At 32.7% G+C, this 22373-nt stretch overlaps 1 protein-coding gene across 5 annotated transcripts in view; it reads left to right on the top strand.

The window, feature by feature from the left end:
• The window catches only part of LOC145296075 (uncharacterized), a 94546-nt gene that overhangs the window by 2704 nt on the left and 69469 nt on the right, over window positions 1-22373 (top strand). For 4 of the 5 annotated variants that reach the window (XM_080142201.1, XM_080142197.1, XM_080142198.1 and 1 more), the window contains exon 2: window positions 16983-17073. In XM_080142201.1, the coding sequence (XP_079998327.1) occupies window positions 16983-17073 (91 nt within the window). Of the gene's footprint in view, window positions 1-4637; window positions 4673-16982; window positions 17074-22373 lie in introns of those variants that run through there. The other variant, XM_080142195.1, reaches the window with a different exon arrangement.

Raw genomic sequence — 22373 nt, 5'->3', positions numbered from 1 at the left:
TCCTGTTTGCTATTTGCCAAAACTGGTGGGAACCAAGCTGCTGCTCAGCTACTTTGGATTTAACGGACTGAGCATATAGCTCCATTGCTTTCAGATTAATGTTTACATACTTATTGAAATTATTGAAAAGAAATTGTTACATTGAATTAAAATTTAAAAAAGGAGGAATTGTGTAAATATTAATCTGAAGGGAATTGTGTAAACATTAGTTCAATGAAAATAAATATTTTGAGGGATTTTTGGAATTTTTAAGGTTTTAACAGGTTGTCATATGCCAGCAGTAGGCGGGGGGGGGGAGTAATCATATGCCGGGGGGCGGGGGTAAATGTAATTATATGCCAGTGGGGTGGGGTGGGGGCAAATGAAAGCATGCGTTTGTGTTCATCACGTAAGAACAATAATTCAAAATAAAAATTGCTTAAAAAGAAGAATTAACTTCTCATTCGATGAAATAACTCTCCATGTTAAGGTTCATTTGCCAGGCGTGCACCAACACAAGACGGAGTTCTTTGCAAAATTTCAAGAGAAAAACTGAAAACCTGATTTGATTTTTCGCAGACATTCTCGGCGATGCTGTTTTGTGTCAAAATAGATGAAGTCCGGCATATGTGATGACTACAAGCGGTGGTGATATTTACTGCATCTATTTGCTTTCCCATGAAAACAAAATGTGACAAACTGCATCCTGGGCTGTTTTTTTTTTTTTTTTTTTTTTTTTTTACAAAGGCATCACCACATTATCAAGGCCCAGAGGCCACTCAAGGATAAGGGTTAAAGAGTGTACAGTAGAAATTGGTCAATATAGTAATCATTAGTAATGAAAATTTGGTAAATTTAATAACTTATATGGAACGGCTCATCAAGAACTTATTTACTTTAGACTTGAACACAACCATATTGTAGTCAGCCGGAAAGCAGGAAAACGGAAGACAATTCCACAGGCGTGCAGTTCTAAGAAAGAAGCTTTGTTCATGGAATCTACGTTTAGGTTTAGGCACAGATAAAGAGTGGGGGAAATTATTGATAGTGTTTACAGCTAGACGAGTGTTTCTTGTGAAAGTTTGGCGAGGGGGGACCATAGATTGAAGCTCAGTTGAACACTTTCCATGAAAATAACGATACATCAGAGACAAACTCGCAACATCTCTTCTGTGAGATAGAGGTTGCAAGGAGGAGAAAAGGACATCTCCTACGAGGCTACAAAGTCTATTTTGAACTCTATCAAGGCAGGACAAGTCCTTTCTAGCAGCTCCTGCCCAGATGTGGCAACAGTATTCCACCCTTGGACGTACCTGGCTCTTATATAGGTAGAGAATAGCATCAGCAGTGAGATATCTACTGGATCGATAGAAAGATCCCACCATTTTTCCAGCGGCCTTGGCAACAGATTTGATATACGTGTTCCATTTAAGATCAGGAGTAATGGTCAAGCCCAGAAGCTTGTCAAAACTTGAGGCCTCCTGAAGACGAGAGCCATTCATTTCAATTGATGACAAATGTGAATTAGAATATTGATGATGTAAAGAGAGAAGCTTGGTTTTAGATGCATTAAAAGTAACCAGCCACTCATTTCCCCATTGTACTACGTGCTCAAGATCAGAGGAGAGAGAATTGGAGAGAACTTGGTCGTTTACTGTCTTAGATGTGGTACCATAAATGGTAGTGTCGTCAGCATAAATGTCTACAAATGATGTAAGGATATGATTTGGAAGATCATTAATGTAGATCAGGAAAAGAGTTGGGCCCAGGATGGATCCCTGAGGGACACCGGCATTAATACTGTGAGCTTCTGATTTTTGCCCCTCAACTACTACTCTTATGAACCTATCAGAAAGAAATGATTTAATAATTGAGAAGACTTTTCCAGCTATACCATAGCTAGCGATCTTATGAAGTAAACCTTTATGCCATACCCTATCAAAGGCTTTAGATATGTCAAGAGCAATTGCCCTAGAAAGGTTGCCACCGTCGAGAGATTTGCTAATCCTATGCGATATAACTGTAAGGACATCTGCTGTAGATCTAGCAGAACGGAAACCATATTGAGTGTCACTAAGAAGGTTATTTTTGTTGAGATGTTTGATTACTTCTGTATTTAACACAGATTCTAGCAACTTACTCATGACGCACAGGAGACTTATTGGCCTGTACTGAGAGGGGGATGAGCGATCACCTGAATTCTTAAATACAGGGCATACTGATGAGATTTTCCAGGGAGATGGGAAACTATTCTCCTTAAGACAACGTTTAAACAGTTTTGTAAGTATGGGCGCTAATTCAGGTTGAAGTTTTTTGAGTACTATAATTGGAATACCATCAGGGCCAGTTGCTTTACTCGAATCAAGGTTTTTGATTAGTTTCGCAACATCACGTACAGATATACGTATATCACATAGCGTGTTTTCTGATACAGGAGGAAATATTGGGGGTTGGCGGTCTTGGTCGCAAAGGGTAGAATTAGCTGCAAAGTTCTTGACAAAGAGTTTGGCTTTGTCTGATGCTGACGAGATTACCTCAGGTCCATTGATAATAGTTGGGATGGAGCACACGCTTCTGTTCAGGATTCTGTTTGCTATTTGCCAAAACTGGTGGGAACCAAGCCGCTGCTCAGCTACTTTGGACTTAACAGATTGAGCATACAACTCTCTTGCGTTCCTTATTACTTTCTTACAATGGTTGCTGGCAGTCCTGAAAACGGCTTTAGTTTCCATACATCTATTACGTTTGAAGCAGTGGAAAAAGTGATTTCTGTGCGCAATGGCAGCAGCACATTCTGGAGAGAACCATGGCTGGCTGTTAGGTTTTTGCTGAAACTTTTTAGAGGGTATGAAATGGTCAATACCTACAATTAACCATTCAGTTAGGTCTAATACTATAGAGGACACATCCTTTTTAAACATGGAATGCAGAGGTAGATCAGATATAAATGTACGGAAGCTATCCCAGTCAGCCTTAGTGTATCGATATACTGTACGATGAAGAGGTACGTCTGGGGACTTATTACATTTCATTTTTATCTTAATTGATACAACAGAGTGGTCGGAAGATCCAAGAGGCGACAGAACAGAAACTGAACATAGTTCAGGGCAAGTTGTGAGAAAAAGGTCTAGTAGGCTCACATACTGGCCGTCATTATTGGGCACACGGGTAGGTTCCTGAACAATCTGAGTGAGGTTATAGGCAATGGAGAAATCATGACAGAACCTCCCCTCATCATCGGTCTTGTTTGAGTGGGTCAACCATTCGACGTTGTGAACATTGAAGTCTCCACATACGTGAATGTTAGCTGAAGGATAAGTAGAAAGGACTTGGTCAATTTTCTCAGATATGCTTTGAAAGATAGTAACTCCGCTGTTGTGGGGGCGATAGAGAGTAAATATAAATGCAGTAGTGTGAGCTAAAGCAACCCGGAAGCACATATAGGGTAAGTTAGGATCTTCCCTGGAGATGTCCCTCCCACATGGAAAGCTATCTTTAATATAGGCACATATTCCATGCCCATGGCGATCTTGGGGGTCAGATTTAGAAGTTAAGTTAGAGTATCCTGAAATTGCAAACTCATCTAGGGAAATAGCCTGTCCAATGCCAGTTTCACTTAAAAATAAAAGGTCTGGTTTAGTCTCCTGTAATTGGGTTTCAACCTCTGGAAGGTTAGAACGAAGACCCCTGATGTTGGAGAAGGAGACATGGTAGTAGGGGTCTACGTTGGAAGTTGGAGAACCGGGTTTAATCGTGTATTTTTTCTTGAAACTTGTCATGATGAAATTTTGGAATTTGTGGACTAGGTTGACAGATTTACTTAGAGCAGGACAGAGAGGGGAAACTAAGAGAGAAAAAGAAACGAAGAATTTTTTTTTTGTAGCACATGATAAGGTAAAGCCGTAACAATTACCCACTAGTATGGCATCGAGAGGCCCCACCAGAAGCTACTGCATGGTCCAGATTCCATTCACCAAATGGCAATACAGCAGCCCCAGTACTTTGCACCTGCTGATAGGACAGCCTCCTTAGTGGTTAATCCAAGGTTCGGGTCCCTGACTATCAGGCGGATAACGTCAGCCCAGACAAAACGTTTACCTCCAGCACCCTTACTAGTGACATGGCTACAAGGATAGACATAGAAACAGAAAATTTCCACCAATTCTGCCAACTGTTCGCGCAAAAATACTGCCAACCTAGAAAACAGCTTTGAATTTTTGTGGTTAAATCTTTATATGGAGGTGTTCTCGAATGTTCCAGCCTGTTTGCTGTATTTCTACGCAGGGAAAAGTTCCTGCTGGAGATTTGTTCCGGCCGTATATAGCGGTTGCTACAAACATTGAAACTCTGGTGCAATTTTACCATAAGTGTGTCTTCGAAAAAACGCATTTCAGAGAAAAATATTATTATGTACTTACGTGTCATGCTGAAATTAGTATAAATTTCCCAAATTACGAAAAATGGTCCGGTAGGAAAAAAATTACAAGTAAAAATTTTTTTTCCAAATTTCAATTTTCCACTGTAAATTAATATAGAAGACCGACACTAGGGGGAGATAACTGCTTTCGAGTCGGCCATCTTGCTTATTTTTGATAATACTGCACGCTTTTTTCTGGAAATTAGCTCTAGTACGTTTTCTACTGGACGATGTTTCGTAAATTTTGGAATTTATACTAATTTCGATGACACGTAAGTACGTAATGTTTTGTTGTCATGAAATGCAGTTGTTTAAAAATTCACGATTGGGTTGGACGACACACTATAGTCAAGTTGCACCGAAATTTGGTACTACTTGGGCGTTGAGCTCGATGGGGACCATCAGAATTATTTAATGGTCGCTCCCTTAGTCCCTTCTCCTTAGTCAAGGCTAACGCATGCACACGTAACATTTTTTATTTACTGACGTTGGCTTGGTAACTAAACGATTTATTGATAATTTCGTAACCTTTAAACGCATCCCGGAAGATTTAAATTGGTTCAATATTGTTGTAATGAAAAAAAAAAAAGTTTCATTCAACACAAAACCAAAAACACAGACTAATGATAAATGGTTTATTATTCGGTATTCATTAGAATTTACTAATTACTAATGTTTTTTTATTCATTAGAATTTACTAATTTCTAAATGAAAACAGTTAAAAAAAAAAATTAGTAATAATAATAATAATAATAATAATAATAGTTGTTTACGTGCGCATGTAAAAATGTTTGTAAAAGTGAGAAATTATTTTAATATTCATTTAAAAAACAATTGTTTTTTTTTTACCTTATAAACACCCCCAACCTCCCCATGTTAAGAACAGCTTTCGGAATAAACACCGTTTTTTTTGGGGGGGGGGGTATTTGTAAAATTTAACTGATATTTGTCAACATATCCACCCGCGAATACTATTTAAAAAAAAAAAAAAAAAAAAAAAAAAAAAAAAGGAGGTGTCCAGTATCCGTTGCAGAGAAGGAGATTTATTTATCAATAAACGTCGACATTTAAAAAGAAAATTGTAGAGGTGGGTGGGCCTAAATGTAAATATTTACCAAAAAGTTATCCGCTCATGTAAATTAAAAATGATAATAAAAGTTAGAAATTATCAATAAATGGTTTAGTTACTTTTTTTTTCACGTAAGTAAACTTTTTTTTTTCACGTAAGTAAATAAATGTTTACTTACTCTTTTTGGTAAATGTTTACTTTAACTACAACAGAACACCGACCAATAAAATTTGGTTCTGTATAGGTTTTCGGGATCGCTGACAACGAATCTGATATTCAAACCCGTCGCAAATTTACTGTGTGCATGGTATTAACCCCTAAACCCTTGCACTATTTTGCGCCATATCACCGTATTCGTTACGCGTGAGTAGTTCTTATTGAAATGTTCGCGCGCGTAGTCACGTGATCTTTCATAGCGGATATTTTAAATAACAGAAAATATTTTTCAGAAAATAAAAAAATAGTTTTCATCTCATTGAAATACTTTAAATAAAATTAAAAAAATAGTTTTCACCTCATTTATAGTAAAAAAAAAAAAAAGCCAACGTAAATAAATAATGTTTGTAAAAATGCGAAAGGCAACGAGGGAACGACCATTACATAATTCTGCTGGTCGTCATGGAACTCAATGCCCAAGGAGTACCCGAAATTTTTTCTTGGAACAAAATAAAAAAAAACAAAAAAACAAACGTAAACAGTATAAAATTTCAGAAAAAAACTTTTTTTAACAATTCTTAAAAGTTAAAAAATAAAAATGGTGCTCGTGCATTTTTGGTACTGCGCTATTTTTAAAGTTTTTTTTTCATGTTAAATTCAAGTTTCGCGATATCTTTTTTTTATGTATTGGAAAATTAAAAATGGCGCCCGACCCTCTCTTTGACACGGTAAGTTTGGGAAAAGGAGTTACAAATAAAAAAACACTCGACAAAATACTGTTCGAAACTCGCTCAATATATGTTACCGTGACATAAGCTGACACATGGGGAGGGGAGGGTGTTTTTTTTTGTTTTTTTTTAACTATTCTCTACTTTCATTTAATAAAAAAAAACATATCGTAAAACTTGAAAATACTATTTAAAAATTAGTGCGATAACAAAAGTGCATAAGCACCGGCGGACATGAACGAACTTTTCCCCTTTTTACTTTTAACTTTGGCGGACGTAATGCGCCCCCACCCCGGGGAGTTGGGCATGAATCTCAAAGACCATATGTGGGGGCAACCCCACATATAAGACCTTGGTCAATGTAGGGACAACCCTTCATACCAATTGTCACTATCCAGCTCCCCTACTCCCCGGGGAGTTTGTCCCCATTTCCTCTTCACTTCTCACATTAAAAATCGGCGTTGTGCCTAATTTGCTCGGTGGGGGAGCAAATAAATACCAACCCAACCCACTTATAAATTTCTTCTCTTTTTTTTTTTTTTTTTTTTTCTTTTAATGAAAATTATTTTTAAAAAGAGCATTTTTAGGGGGTGAGAGGGGGAGGTATCGCCATTGGAGAGTTACGTCCGTGCAATGAAAGTTTGAGGGGGGCAGGAGGACAGAAGGGGTGTAGCGGCCCTAATCCTAACCCACTTCCAACCCTGTATCTCCTATACTCACCCCCAAAAATTGAATTATAAATGGAAAAAAAGTGGTACTCATGCAGAGAGTGATCCGTGCTGAAATAATAACGTTAGTATAAAAAGCTATTCTTAACATGAGGAGGGGAAGGTGTTTTGTACCTATTCTATACTTTAACCTCACAATTGAATAAAATAACATATAAAACTTTAATTAAACGTGGAGATACGATTTAAAAAATAGCGCGGATCACTCTCTGCATTAGCACCAAAAAAGTAGATATGAATCTTTACCCCCCCCCCACCACGACCTAAATGTATCAAAAGCAAGATAAGTTACTTTTCTACCTAACTGGATATGTTTTTAGTGTTTTTATTTAATGTAACATTCAGCTTGAAAAACATACAGTATTTACCGATGTATTGGAAAGTTAAAAATGGCGCTCGACTCTCTCTTTGACACGATAAACTTGGGGAAAGGAGTTAAAAAAAAATGGACAAAATACTGTTGCCGTGACATAGGCTGGTGGGTTTTTAACAGTATTTTGTATATTATTTTTATTTTTAACTTATTTTCCCAAACTTACCATGTCAAAGAGAGAGTCGGGCGCCATTTTTTATTTTCCAATACATCGGTAAACACTGTATGTTTTTCGAGCTGAATAAACATGTTATATTAAATAAAAACACTAAAAATATATCCAATTAGGTAGAAAAGTAACTTATCTTGCCTTTGATAACATTTATTTGTTATATATTTGGTTTTTTTTTTGTTTTTTTTTACAACTTTTTCGAATGCAGTAATACAAACCCTTTCTTGTATATATTTATTTTTCGTATAGTTGTTTGTTAGTATCTCTGCTAAATACCCCTTACACAAATTTGTCACTTTGAAGCAATATTCTGTGTAATTTAAGAAATATATCATATTTCAGTGAGATAGCAACAAATATTCCAAAACCTTAGCTGCAATATTCCATCTTGGGGCGTATCTGGCTCTTGTTTAGGTAGAGGATTGTGTCAGGAGAGAAGGATTTTCTGGAGCGATAGAAAGATCCAACCATGTTTCCTGCGACCATAGCAATCGATTTGATGTAAGTCTTCTATTTTATATCTGGAGTGAAGTTTTTCCAAGCCTAAAGTTCCTCTCTTGCGGTCCTGGATATGACCTTAAACTATATCCAGTGGTGAGGCCCCAGCTTGCGGGCTTTGGGGAGTGTGGAGCCACCCTTTAATTACCATTGCTCCCAGGTCCACTCTGACCCGGAGTGGTAGTGTCTGTTAGGGTCCCAACTATGGGTTAAATAGAAACCGACTTGAAAACAACAAATATATTCTATTAAAAAAATTTTCTTCAAAATCACTGGATTCGGCATTAAATAACCTGAAAAGGGTTGATATGCCGTAAAACAAAAACCACCAACCAAATCTTCTCTTGTGTTCTTTAGAATTATTGTCTGCCTTTCTTGGTAGGAAGTGTATTCCTGACATTTTGAAAAATGTCCCACTAAACAAAAAAAAAAGATGATTGTAGCCGTACATACTCAGGTTATGTGGTCGTGGATTTTTTCTTTCTTGTGAATGTTTTTTTTTTTTTTTTACTAGGGGGATCATAGCTTATCGAGACCCAAAGACAACTGATAATGAATAAGGGTTAATGAGTGTAGTGTAGACTGTGAGATATCACTGTAATGATCAGTAATGGTGGAACTTGGTTAGAGTTTAATTATTCAAGAAGATGGCTTAATAGGTCCCACACTGTCTACAAAGCTTTGGCTCCTGTTCCATCAATGCCATGTTGAATCCACATACTTGTTTTACAAGTACAGTTTTGAATGATAAATTTGTCGCCCTAGAAAAAGACCACATGATTCCATTTTCGTTTGATGAAAACCTGTTTTCTTTTTTTTTTCCCCCCAGTTGTGTACAAATCCCAAGAGCGATAGGAACCTGAATGTTCAATGAGCAGGATCGGAGATGCACTGCTGTGCAACTCATGCTCTCTACCGATCCAAATTATGACAACAGGACCCTCAAAATGCATCGCTGAATTGCTGCAAATAACAGGGACATGCCCAGAGTGATGAAAACAAAGTTTTTAACCGTGGTTATGGTCTTTGGTGTGGTTTCAAGTAGTGTTGGGACGATTCCTAATTTTTATACGATTCCGATTCCAGGAAAATATTGATTAACGATTCCGATACCAAGTACGATTCCGATTCCTAGGGAATTTGTTGTTTTGAAATATACCAGGTAGTTTTATACTTATGGTCGGTAGTTCCCAAATATGTTCCCTAACTTTGGAAGAGATATTTTATGTCTACACCGTCGTGTGTTGGTTTAAATAAAATTATTATATAGTAAACTAAACGGAAAAATTAGCAAAATTTATTTTAGAGAAAATTTATTTTACTTAATTGGAATACAGAAAAAAAAACTCAAAGAAAATAGAATTTATCCTTCAGAGAAAAAACAAATAAAATAGAATTTATATAACAGAACAAAAACAAGAAAATTAGAGAATAAATACACACGATTCATTATTTTGGTCCTCATAATTAACAGATTTAATGAATTAAATAAAAAAAATATAGCGGAAGAGAAAGAAAATATATACTAATTAAATATAAAAAAGATAAATATTTGATTTAATAATTTATAAATGAACGTGCGTAATGAAAAAAAAAAACAATATACCACGTGACATGGCGCCGTAGATACAAAATAACCTTTCCAAAGTTAACGACCATATATGAGAAATACCATTAATCGAAAGTTTTTGTGTTTTATACCAAAAGGTAGGTATAGCGAAAAGTTACAATTAAAGGAATTTCAAAAACGATTTTTTGTTTGGCTATTGATAGTTGTATTTGTGACGGCAGTTCTTCAGACCTCCATAATTCACAAGTGGTAGTTAACACCTATTATTTTTTCTTACTTTTTCATTGCGTTTACACGTTGTTTCTAACGTGAAGAATAAGTTTAGCCAAACTAATTTTGAAATAGGGTATATCAAAGGAACACATATAAAAATGATACCACTATAAAAAACAAATGAAATACTAGATAAAATTGAGCAAACATAATTACCAAAATTACATAAAAAGATTAAAAAAAAACAAACAAAAAATGGTGAAGTTTGTTGAGTGAAATGAATTATCGAAAGAAAATTAATTGAACTAATAGAAATGTTGAATAAAAAAATGTCACATTTCAATATTTTTTTAATAATTAAATTCTCAGGGTTGTCGAAATTAAAAATTATGTGATTTTTTTTTATTAGACTTCTTTCAAAGCTTGTTACCTTGAAAAATACATTTAAAACCCTGTTTTTTTAAAATAAATTGAAAAATAAATGCAATTAAAAAAATTTAATTGATAATTGAACTTTTAAAAACATATTAAACATTGAAAAATTACTTATCTCACAAATTAACGTCCAATAAAGTAGATCCAGTCTTCATACAGGAATTTAGTTATAATAAATATATCTTTCCCAAACTTAAAAATTAAATCTTTTTTTTTTTTTTTTTTTTTTTGAGAGAGAGAGTGCTTTAAAATCGCCGGGGAGTGCCGCCTAAATTTTTAAAGAAGTAAATTTTAGGAGTTTAGTGCCTTTCAAAGACGGTTATCATAATTTATTATCATCATTTAATTTCCCCCCCCCCCATCTTTCCACGTGGTTCAGTAGTTAACCAGTGCTCCTGTTGCTGTCAGTCAGGTATCTTTACCTAAGTTTTAATTTCTAGTTAAAAGAATTTTTCATGAATGGAATCAGCATTTTTAAAAATTATTTTTTTAGTTGTATATATTGTATTTACTCTTTGAAGTTAAGGAGGGTTAAAAAAAAAAATGGTGACACCTAGATGGTGACGTAGGCAAAAAAAAAAAAAAAAGACACTGCGATTTCGACCCTCACTAATAAAACTGTTCTGAGTGACTAGTTGGTAATTTTTTGTTCCTTTTCTTTTTTATTTTGCTCCTCCAATTTATTTGGATGCTTCATAGTTAAATGTTTTAACATGTTGGTTGTGGTCATGTTAGATGGTTTTATTCCTCGCGATATTTTACTTTGACAGACTTTGCAAATGGCTTTCAACTCATCATCTTCAAAAAGACTTTTTTTTGGACTTTGGGCCATATTAGAAAATTCAGTTTATCTGTAAACAAATAATTTACTATTAAATTTTGTTTTAAAGCTAGTCACTTATTTGGATAATTAATTGAAAATAATCCGCTAAAAAAGACAAAAAGAAAAAAATATAAAGGGATGGGGTGGTAAATTGTACCAACCGGTAGTTAACAAAAAAAACTTATAGAATTTAATTTTTGAAACCAATGTATAAAAGTTTACATAATGAAATGCAAATATGCATTTTCGGGTTTGTATTACTGTACACATAGATTCGAAAAAGTTGTCAAAAAACAAATATATAACAAATAAATGTTATCAAAGGCAAGATAAGTTACTTTTCTACCAAACTGGGTAATTTATTTTGTTTTTATTCAATATAACATGTTTATTCAGCTCGAAAAACATGCAGTGTTTACCGATGTATTGGAAAATTCAAAATGGCGCCCGACACTCTCTTTAACATGGTAAGTTCGGGAAAAGGTGTCATAAATAATAAACTAGACAAAATACTATTAAAAAAAACACCGTATATATGTCAAAATATGTCACGGTAACATATATTGAACGAGTTTCTAGCAGTATTTTGTATAGTTTATTATTTATAACATCTTTTCCTGAACTTACCGTGTTAAAGAGGGTGTCGGGCGCCATTTTGAATTTTCCAATACATCGGTAAACACTGTATGCTTTTCGAGCCGAATAAACATGTTACATTGAATAAAAACCCGAAAAATATATCCAGTTAGGTAGAAAAATAACTTATCTTGCCTTTGATAACATTTATTTGTTATATATTTGTTTTTTGACAACTTTTTCGAATCTATGTGTACAGTAATACAAACCCGCATTTTCTTTTGAATTTTTTTTTTGGTTGACTGTGTTCAATTCACACATGGTTGATGCGGTTCAATATTGCTAAACTATAAGTCCTTAGTAAAATTCTATTTATAAATACTTTTTAAAATGAAATTATTTAATTAATCGTAAATATTATTTAGACATAAAAATTAATTGATTACAAAACCTTTTAAATATATATATATATATATTAATTTCTTTTTCGTTCGGCAAAAAACTGCGCAAAACACTTTTAATTTTCAATTTAAAATTCTAGAAAAAAGATTATATTATTCTGCTTTTAATATAATCAAATTCAGGGTTTTATCTTTCTGGAGAAAAAAAAAAATGATGGATTTTATTTCAATGAAATTAAAAAAAAAAAAAAACTTGACTGAATTGAATTAATTACCCTTAAATTAACGAAGGGGTTATTTAATAACTTTAGGTTTGGAAGAGATAGGTATGGGGTCGATTTTTTTGAAACTTCAAAAGAAACCGACTACTGTCAAAACTTTGCGAAATAATACAACGTGATCAATTTCATTTTAGAGATATTTCTTTCAAAAGCCTTCTTTTAAAAAAAGAAAAAAAAGTATATTGTTCTATTAAACCTTTTACTGTTTAAATAATTTGATTTTGCTCGTTTTATTTTAAGAAAATATAAGTTGAAAAAGCATTTTCATTCACTATTAGATTTGTCAGTAAAAAAAAAAACAATCGCCAAAAAGATAAGCGTTTTTTTTTATCTTTACTCGCAATGTAGAGCCCTGCATACTTCTTTTCAAGTTAACTCTTTTGTAGTTTTGATTACAATAGATCTGAATGAATGAATCTTGTAAGGGAGGGGCACTAAGCATTGCCCTGTTAATAATGAATTTCTTTGGTTTCTTTTTATTTCTCTCTTGCGGTTAGAAATATCAGGAAATTTTTTTCTTTTTTTCAACATCAGACTAAAAGAATCGTAATGAAGGAATCGGAAAATTAAGGTATTTTTTAACGATGCGATTCCAATTCCGATACCTCCCAAAATACACGATTCTTACGATTAACGATTCCGATTCCGATTAATCGTCCCACCACTAGTTTCAAGTGAGGGCCACATCATGCCACCTCACATTTTTGAAGTGGGTTTGAAAGTCAACACCAAAGTGTACCTGGATGTGCAGAAGAGTGTGGTGATACCCTGGTGCAACACTAGGTGTAGCAGCAGGACTCGATGCTGGCTCACAAGTCCAAAGAGACCTAGGCTTTGCTTCAGAAGGAGTGCTACAATATTGTACCCTTCTCTCACTGCCCTCCCCCTCTTTTCTTGACCTGAACCTACTGGACTACTTCATTTGGTCGTACATTGAGGACATCACCAACATGACCTCCCACAACACCAAAGCCAGCCTGATCACCACCATCCACCAAGCTTCTGCCGGTACTTGTGGAAAAGGCATGCTCCCAGTTCTGGACCCGTATTGAGACTGTGATTGAGGCTGAAGGTGGCTACATTGAATAGATTTGAGCTCTACTACATAATTGAGTTACCTGAATTGATTTTTTTTTTTTTTTCAATAAAAGTTTTAAAATACATCTGTAGTGTTGTTTTCTTTAGAGCAACAAATTTATCATTCCATCCTGTACTTTGACGGAATGCGCTCCAATAGATATACTTTACTAGTAGCATAACGTATAGATTAATTAAGGAAGGATAAGCCGAATATTATGTAAATTAAGGAATAGCGGATAATCTTCACATTTACAGAAATAAAAAAAAAACAATTTATGGAGGAACATTTTCTCCTTTGATAATTTCCATTTCTTTCCTTTTTTTTTTTTTTTTTTTTTTTTTTTGTAGTCATTAATTATCAAGATCCCATTAGGGAGTCTGGTGAGATAACATCGTGAAGATCGTTGATGGTGGAAATGGGATACGAGTTCATTTATATTAAAGGGTGGCTCATCAAGAACTTTGGACTTGAAAACGATCATGTTGTAGTCAGCTGGGAAGCAGACGAGTAGTTCTGAGGAAAAAAAACTCTGTTCATGGAATTTTCATTTAGCTCTAGGCATAAATAGGGAGTAAGAGAATTGATGATAGTGGTTATAGCTAGTTGGGTTTTGCCATGAATGCCTAACTGGAGGGGAACTATAGAGTGGAGCTCAGTCGAGTACCTGCCATGAAAATAACAATAAAAGAGAGAGTAAGGAGAAAAAAAAAACATTGCCCACCAGGTTTCGAAGTTGGTTTTGTATCCTGTCCAGACAGGAAAGGGCACTCTGAAAAGTTCCTCCCCAAATCGGGCAACCGGTCCTGGATATGACCTAAAACTATATCCGATGGTGAGGCCCCACCTTGCAGGCCTTAGGGAGTGTGGAGCCACCCTTTAATTGCCATTGCTCCCACGTTCACTCTGACCCGGAGTGGTAGTACCTGTTAGGGTCCCAACTATGGATTAAATAGAATCTGACTTAACAAAAAAAATATACTCCATTAAAAATCGTTCCTCAAAATAACTAGATTCGGCATTAAATAACCTGAAAAAGGTTGATATGCCGTAAACAAAAACAACCAATCAAATGGGCAACAGTACTCTATCAGGATGTACTTAACTCTTGTATAGGTAGATGATTGTATCCAGAGTGAGATACCTTGAATGATCAAACCATTTTTCTGGCGATCTTGACAACGGATCTGATGTATGTGTTCCATTTCACATCAGGAGTGAAGGTTAGTTCCAGAAGCTTGTCAACGCATGGGGATTCCTCAAGTTGAGAGCCATTTATTCTAATTGGGGCCAGGTGGGGATCACCAGAGAGTTTGTAATGAAAACATAGAAGCTTGGTTTTAGATGCATTAAAATTAACCAGCCACCTTTTTCCCCCCATTGCAGCATGTGGTCAAGATCAGAAAAATGAGAATCAGGAAGATCTTGGTGATTGCCGGCTTTTGAAAAGTTGTTATAGATGGTAGTACTGTCTGCATAAATGTCTAAGAATGATTGAAGAATATGATATAGGAGATCATTGACAAAGATCAGAAAGAACTTTGATAATTTCCAAACTACACAATGTTTTTAGTTTTAGATAGTTTGTATTAACATATTTACGACGATTATTACAGACTTAACTTTCAGGTTAGCCAAAAAAAAAAAAATTGAAAAAAAAATTTTTTATGACTTTTAACTCATGGTTGACAAGAAGAAACAAATTATTTATAAATCTTAAAAAAAAAAAGAAAAACAAATAAAAAGACTCTTCAAATTTGATGGCAATGTAACCTTGTTTGACCTTTAAATCAAGTTTGATGGCAGTGTGACCTTGTTTGGTCTTTGAATCAAATTTGATGGCAGTGTGACCTTGTTTGGTCTTTGAATCAAATTTGATGGCAGTGTGACCTTGTTTGACCTTTGAATCAAATTTGATGGCAGTGTGACCTTGTTTGGTCTTTGAATCAAATTTGATGGCAGTGTGACCTTTGAATCAAATTTGATGGCAGTGTGACTGTTCTGTCTTCAGACCGGGCTCTTTTTTAACAAGGGACACACGCTTTAAGAGCATCAGTGCCTCGTGCCTCGTTCTCAGTCATCTCTGTGCGAGTTTTTTCATATATAGTTTTCTTTCTTATTTCTTCCCTTCCTGATCTTTCTTTAATGGAAAACTTAGCCGTTTAGGCATTCCAAATAAAAAAGAAAAGGAAAAAAATGTCATATCGCTATCCTTCGAGAACTCCGTGTTCCCACGCGATCTCGCCCTAGTGTCGTTTTGCGATTCTGTCCTTCCCCCCTTTTAACCGCGGAATTTGAAACGATACGCACGGACTTTACTCGACTCCCCGTTTAAGCCATGAGGTACGTTCAGAACATCTATTATTCCTTTACCTGGCTATTCCTTCTATAAAGAACTCGAAACCCTATTTCTGTTTATTTAATCTAGTGTGTGACTTCTATATTTAATTTGTAGAAATTCTAATTTATTCTTTCCTTCCTCGCTCGCACAGAACTTATATCTTTTCTCAGACTTCTATTCCTATTTTTATTTCATGGGCACTTGGGTAGTTTATGCGCCGCACTAGAATAACAACCTTTGTAAAAAAGAGACATAACTGTTCCATACTTTCACCCAACGATTTAATAAAAAGAAAAAGACATTTTCTAACCGCTCCATACTTTCACCTAACGATTTAATAAAAAAAAAAGAAAAGACATTTTCTAACCACTCCATACTTTCGCCTAACGATTTAATAATCATAATAAAAAAAAAGAAAGGACATTTTTTAGCCGCTCCAGACTTTCACCTAACAATTTAATGGAGAAAAGACACTTTTCTAACTGTTACGGACTTTCACCTAACAGTTGATTGAAAAAGATAAGATATCCCAGAATCTGTTAATTTGGAAGCCTGTCCAAAACATAATTATTTTCATGTATTATTTCCTTTTGTTTAATTATGTTTTCTCCTTTTAACTATTTGTTTTGTTTTTGTTTCAGATTTTTTTACCTAATTGATAAAGCGTTTTCAATGTAATAGTTGTTTTCGTTATGTTAATTTGAGTTCATCTGTCTGCCCAACGCATGCTTTCTGAAGTTTGACTGCTAGATGGTATTGTAGGTACCTGAAAGCAAGATTCTGAGGAATAACTGAGTTCCAGAACAGTGACCTTGTTTGGTCTTTGAATCAAATTTGATGGCAATGTGACCTTGTTTGACCTTTGAATCAAATTTGATGGCAGTGTGACCTTGTTTGGTCTTTGAATCAAATTTGATGGCAGTGTGACCTTGTTTGGTCTTTGAATCAAATTTGATGGCAGTGTGACCTTGTTTGACCTTTGAATCAAATTTGATGGCAGTGTGACCTTGTTTGACCTTTGAATTAAATTTGATGGCACCTTGATGTGATCTTGTTTGATTCCTGCTTCACATTAGGATAATCTTGGCTAATGCCAAAAGAGAAAGGATTTTGATATTTGTTTTCTTTTATTTTTTCTTTCCAGTTTTGGTGAATACAACAGCCTTGATGACTACTATCTCCAAGGTTATTTTACCAATAAACAATTACGGAAAGAGCTGAGAAAAGCAGGTTTGGTAAGTTGACCAGGGTTCTTTTTTATCTAAAAAAAAACAAAAAAAAATTATTATTTTTACAATTTTTTAGACTAATGCTATCCTTGTGGGGATGCAATTAAATGGTTACAACTACCAAGACAAATCATAAATCTAAATATTAATTCATTTGTCAGGTGTCACAAAAAACATCATCATCTCAAGTATTAATTAATGAGAAATGGATTATCTACATTTATAGTCGCTCTTTATCCATTAAAAATCATTAAAATCATTTCCTCTTCAAGAATGTTCAAAACAAAAAATATATGCCTGACTGTTTACAGTTTCAAATTGACTATTTTATTTTATAATTTTATTTTATAATTTAAAAAAAATCATGTTGAGAGGAGACTAAGTTTTTTTTTTATTATAGATTCTTTTAAAAAAAATTTTTTTATTATAGATTCTTTAAAAAAAATTTTTTATTATAGATACTTTTAAAAAACAATTTTATTTTATTATAGATTCTTTTAAAAAACAATTTTTTTTTATTATAGATTCTTTTAAAAATTTTATTATAGATTCTTTAAAAAAAATTTTTTTATTATAGATTCTTTTAAAAAAAATTTTTTATTATAGATTTAACGATTTAAAAGTTAAAAAAAAATTTTTTATTATAGATTCTTTAAAAAAAAAATTTTTTTATTATAGATTCTTTAAAAAAATTTTTTATTATAGATTCTTTAAAAAAAATTTTTTTATTATAGATTCTTTTGAAAAATTTTTTTATAGATTCTTTTAAAAAATTTTTTATTATAGATTCTTTAAAAAAAAATTTTTTATTATAGATTCTTTAAAAAAAAATGTTTATTATAGATGCTTTTAAAAAATTTTTTTTATTATAGATTCTTTAAAAAAAATTTTTATTATAGATTCTTTAAAAAAATTTTTTATTATAGATTCTTTAAAAAAAATCTTTTTATTATAGATTCTTTAAAAAAAAAATTTTTTTATTATAGATTCTTTTAAAAAAAATTTTATTATAGATTCTTTTAAAAAATTTTTTTTTTATTATAGATTCTTTTAAAAATTTTATTATTATAGATTCTTTTAAAAAAATTTTTTTATTATAGATTCTTTTAAAAAAATTTTTTTATTATAGATTCTTTTAAAAAAATTTTTTATTATAGATTCTTTTAAAAAAAATTTTTATTATAGATTCTTTTAAAAAAAATTTTTTTATTATAGATTCTTTTAAAAAAAATTTTTTATTATAGATTCTTTTAAAAAAATTTTTTTATTATAGATTCTTTTAAAAAAATTTTTTTATTATAGATTCTTTTAAAAAATTTTTTTATTATAGATTCTTTTAAAAAATTTTTTTATTATAGATTCTTTAAAAAAAATTTTTATTATAGATTCTTTTAAAAAAATTTTTTTATTATAGATTCTTTTAAAAAATTTTTTTATTATAGATTCTTTTAAAAAAATTTTTTTATTATAGATTCTTTTAAAAAATTTTTTATTATAGATTCTTTTAAAAAAATTTTTTTATTATAGATTCTTTTAAAAAAAATTTTTTATTATAGATTCTTTTAAAAAAAAATTTTAATTATAGATTCTTTTTAAAAAAATTTTTTTATTATAGATTCTTTTAAAAAAATTTTTTTATTATAGATTCTTTTAAAAAAATTTTTTTATTATAGATTCTTTTAAAAAATTTTTTTATTATAGATTCTTTTAAAAAAATTTTTTTATTATAGATTCTTTTAAAAAAAATTTTTATTATAGATTCTTTTAAAAAAATTTTTTATTATAGATTCTTTTAAAAATTCCAAAAAAATGTGCACATGAATTGACATCTGTTTTTTTATAATTTATATAAAGACTTATTCAGAAAAAAAAAACGAAACAATGTGTGTTGAATTTTCATTGAAAAAAAAATGTAAACTTTTAAAATTAATTCTTTTTAGCTTTCAAAGGTTTGAAAATAATTTACTATAAAAAATTGGGCTAATGTGCATTTCAGCGGCGTAAATTATTTCACCGACAAAAATTTATAAAAATTATTTATTTTATATAAAGCATATTATTAGACCCTAGGGCTGAAATAAAACCCGAAAAAATTTAATTTTTATTATTTTTTCAACATTTTTATTTGACCAAATGTACAACAATGGAGACCGCCATCTTGTTTTGAAATTGAAGGTCAAATTTGGCCTTAAAAAGGCCAATCTGGCAATCCTTAAAGGCCAAAATTTCAAAACAAGATGGTGGTCTCAATTGGTGTACATTTAGTTTAATAAAAATGTTGAAAAAATAATAAAAATTAAATTTTTTCAGGTTTCATTTCAGCCCTGGGGTTTAATGTGTTTTATATAAAAATAAATAATTTTTATAAATTTTTGTCTGTGAAATGATTTATGCTGATTTGTTTTAAAATATATTTTATCCCCTTTTATTTATAATGTGTTTTAAAAATTTTCAACTACCGTAGAATTTCCACGGGTTCTGCTAGTTACTATGAATCTGTGTTCCAACGATCACGTTTCAGTTTTAGATTAAAATATTTAGAAATATAAAAACTAGATTACAAATATTTAGAAATATAAAAACTTGAATCGTGCTAGGGACTGCATACTTTTGATACATGCATCCTTTCGCTTGTTATTTTTCACCTTGCAAAAATCTTATTATATGTGTGTCTTTCAACTTACATTTGAAATCAAAGGTCATCAGGAATACTTTTCTTATAATAAAAAAGATAATTTAACAACATTACTTTTTTTAAACGATTTTAAAATCAGTATCAAAAATTGTATCGGAATCAGGGAATTTAGAATAGTCTTTGTGATTGTATTGGAATCAGTTAGTTTAAGAACAGAATTGGTAATTGTATTGGGATCAGAAATTTAGAACAGAATTGGTGATTATATCAGAATCAGGGAATTTAGAACAGAATTGGTGATTATATCAGAATCAGGGAATTTAGAACAGGATTGGTGATTATATCAGAATCAGGGAATTTAGAACAGGATTGGTGATTATATCGGAATCAGGAAATTTAGAACAGGATTGGTGATTATATCAGAATCAGGGAATTTAGAACAGGATTGGTGATTATATTGGTATAAAAAGTTTAGAACAGGATTGGTGATTATATCAGAATCAGGGAATTTAGAACAGAATTGGTAATTGTATTGGTATAAAAAGTTTAGAACAGAATTGGTGATTATATCGGAATCAGGGAATTTAGAACAGAATTGGTAATTGTATTGGGATAAAAAATTTAGAACAGAATTGGTGATTATATCGGAAGTGGGAAAAATATTGGAATCATCCCATCACTAGTATTTATGCTGGGAAAATAAAAAGAGAGAAAGAGCGAAATAAAAAGAGAGAACAAAGAGAATCTCTGTTTAACCTGGTATTGTTCTGTTCGTCCCTTTATAATATATCTGTGAAACTAGTTTTGCTCAGCCTCCACCCTGATGTTAACAGATCAGCCTGTCTGAAGATACTGGCTCTTTGACTAAATTATGCACTGAATATCAATGTTATTGTTTTTTTTCTTTGCAAAACTCAATCATATTCTGCAAACTCAAAAACAGAAACAACAAAAAAAACTTCTCCAAGAATAGAACAACAAACCGAACACCATGAATAACTCAAAACATAAAAACTTTTTTCCAAAATTACTGGATTTGACATCAAATAACCCCAAGAGGGTTGCTATTGTAGCGTTGTCATTAATCTTCTTAAACAGTCTCATAACATTTTAACACTCAGACCCGACGTCGTATAGAAAAGTCTTGCAAAGAAACAAAGGAAAGAAATTCGACTCGCTTTTTTTGTTCCTGTTTACTTGCCTCCCCACAAGGGCAAAGTTAGACACAAGATTGGTTTTTAATATGGGGAAAATCCAGCTCCCCCAAAAAGGGGCACTCTGGATAGGAACAAAAATAAAAAAATTGCCTCAATCTAGAAGGATTTCTTCTCCACTGATTGAGGTCAGAAAAGATGAATCGTAGTATCAGAACAGATACTACACTTTGTTCCTAGTCGAAATAAAAGGTATCTATTCATGGTACTTTCCAAGCAGTGCATTGCATCTTGTTTTAAAAATCTTTTAGTCCACCATGTAGTTAGCAAAACTCTGCTGTATCGGACACATGCTATTTTTCTTCCACGTCAACATGTCTGTTTCACTCCAGTTGCCGCCACACAGGATTTTTTAAAATCCCATTCTCTTTCCACTGCTATGTCTGTGGCTCGCCCTATCCATATGATCGTCCGGTCATTTTTTTTTTGTTCAAAGTTCGGATTGCATCTTGTTTCGAAGGTTCCTCTCGTACTCACACATGCTTCCACAAAAAAGCTCTCGTCACCTATGGGCCACATATTCATCTTACGCTGGCATGCACTTCATAATCGCTTTCTTTTTTTTTTCTCCGCCTTTCTCTTCCTCTGCTCTGACGTCACCTCATGCACCAATTCAGTCATTTGCATATGTGTCATGCAGCTGCTGCTACACACGTGTTAGCAGTTCTGTTACGCCTTGCCATAAAACAAAACAGCCAATCATCATCATCGTCTTGCCGCCTCAGCCAAGATTGAACTCACTACACTCTTCCATTATTTCCTATTTGTCATAGCACCCAAAAGATCTTCCTTGGAGATAAATATATCTTGTTGTATCCTATATAGAAAAGTTAACGTTCATGATCAATTTTTAAATGATGGTTGCCTCCACAGTACAAATGATGAAACAAGTTCATCTGTAGCACGTGTACAATGCCCAGCAAACTGAACACGTCTATTGCAAACTGAGGTTGATACTCTCGGTAAGTCTTCATATATCATTTCCAGAGTTAGGTGGTTTCGCCATGAGAGATTGAGTACTCTTCTCAAAAGATGTGTGTAGCATCCATCCAAACGACGCTGTCGTTTTTCTGAAAGAATCCAAGTTTCAGATCCATAGAGTAAGATTGACTCAATAAGTATGCAGAAAACTTGGATTTTGAATTTGCGAGCAAGATTGGATTTCCATATCTTCTTCATTTTGTTACAAGCAGTCCATGTCATGCCCTTTTCTAATGTTAAAGTATTTCTCAGAGTTCCTGATGTGTGATCCTAGATACTTGTAGTTTTCAACACATTTGAGGATGTTATTTGTGAAGGTTTTAATTTCGTGGTTGTTGCAAATGTTAATTGGCATACACTCAGTCTTGGTAGCATTCAGGTGAAGCCCTGTACAGTTTGCTGCTGATTCAAGAGAAGATAGCCAAACCAAACACTATGAATAGATATTCAAAGATATAAAGAACTTGAGGCATAAA

This window comes from Euprymna scolopes, chromosome 16, assembly GCF_053919585.1.
Source record: "Euprymna scolopes isolate OS-2025 chromosome 16, ASM5391958v1, whole genome shotgun sequence".
Classification (NCBI taxonomy): domain Eukaryota; kingdom Metazoa; phylum Mollusca; class Cephalopoda; order Sepiida; family Sepiolidae; genus Euprymna; species Euprymna scolopes.
The sequence above is the reverse complement of the archived record's forward strand: the minus strand, read 5'-3'. Positions and strand labels throughout refer to the sequence as shown.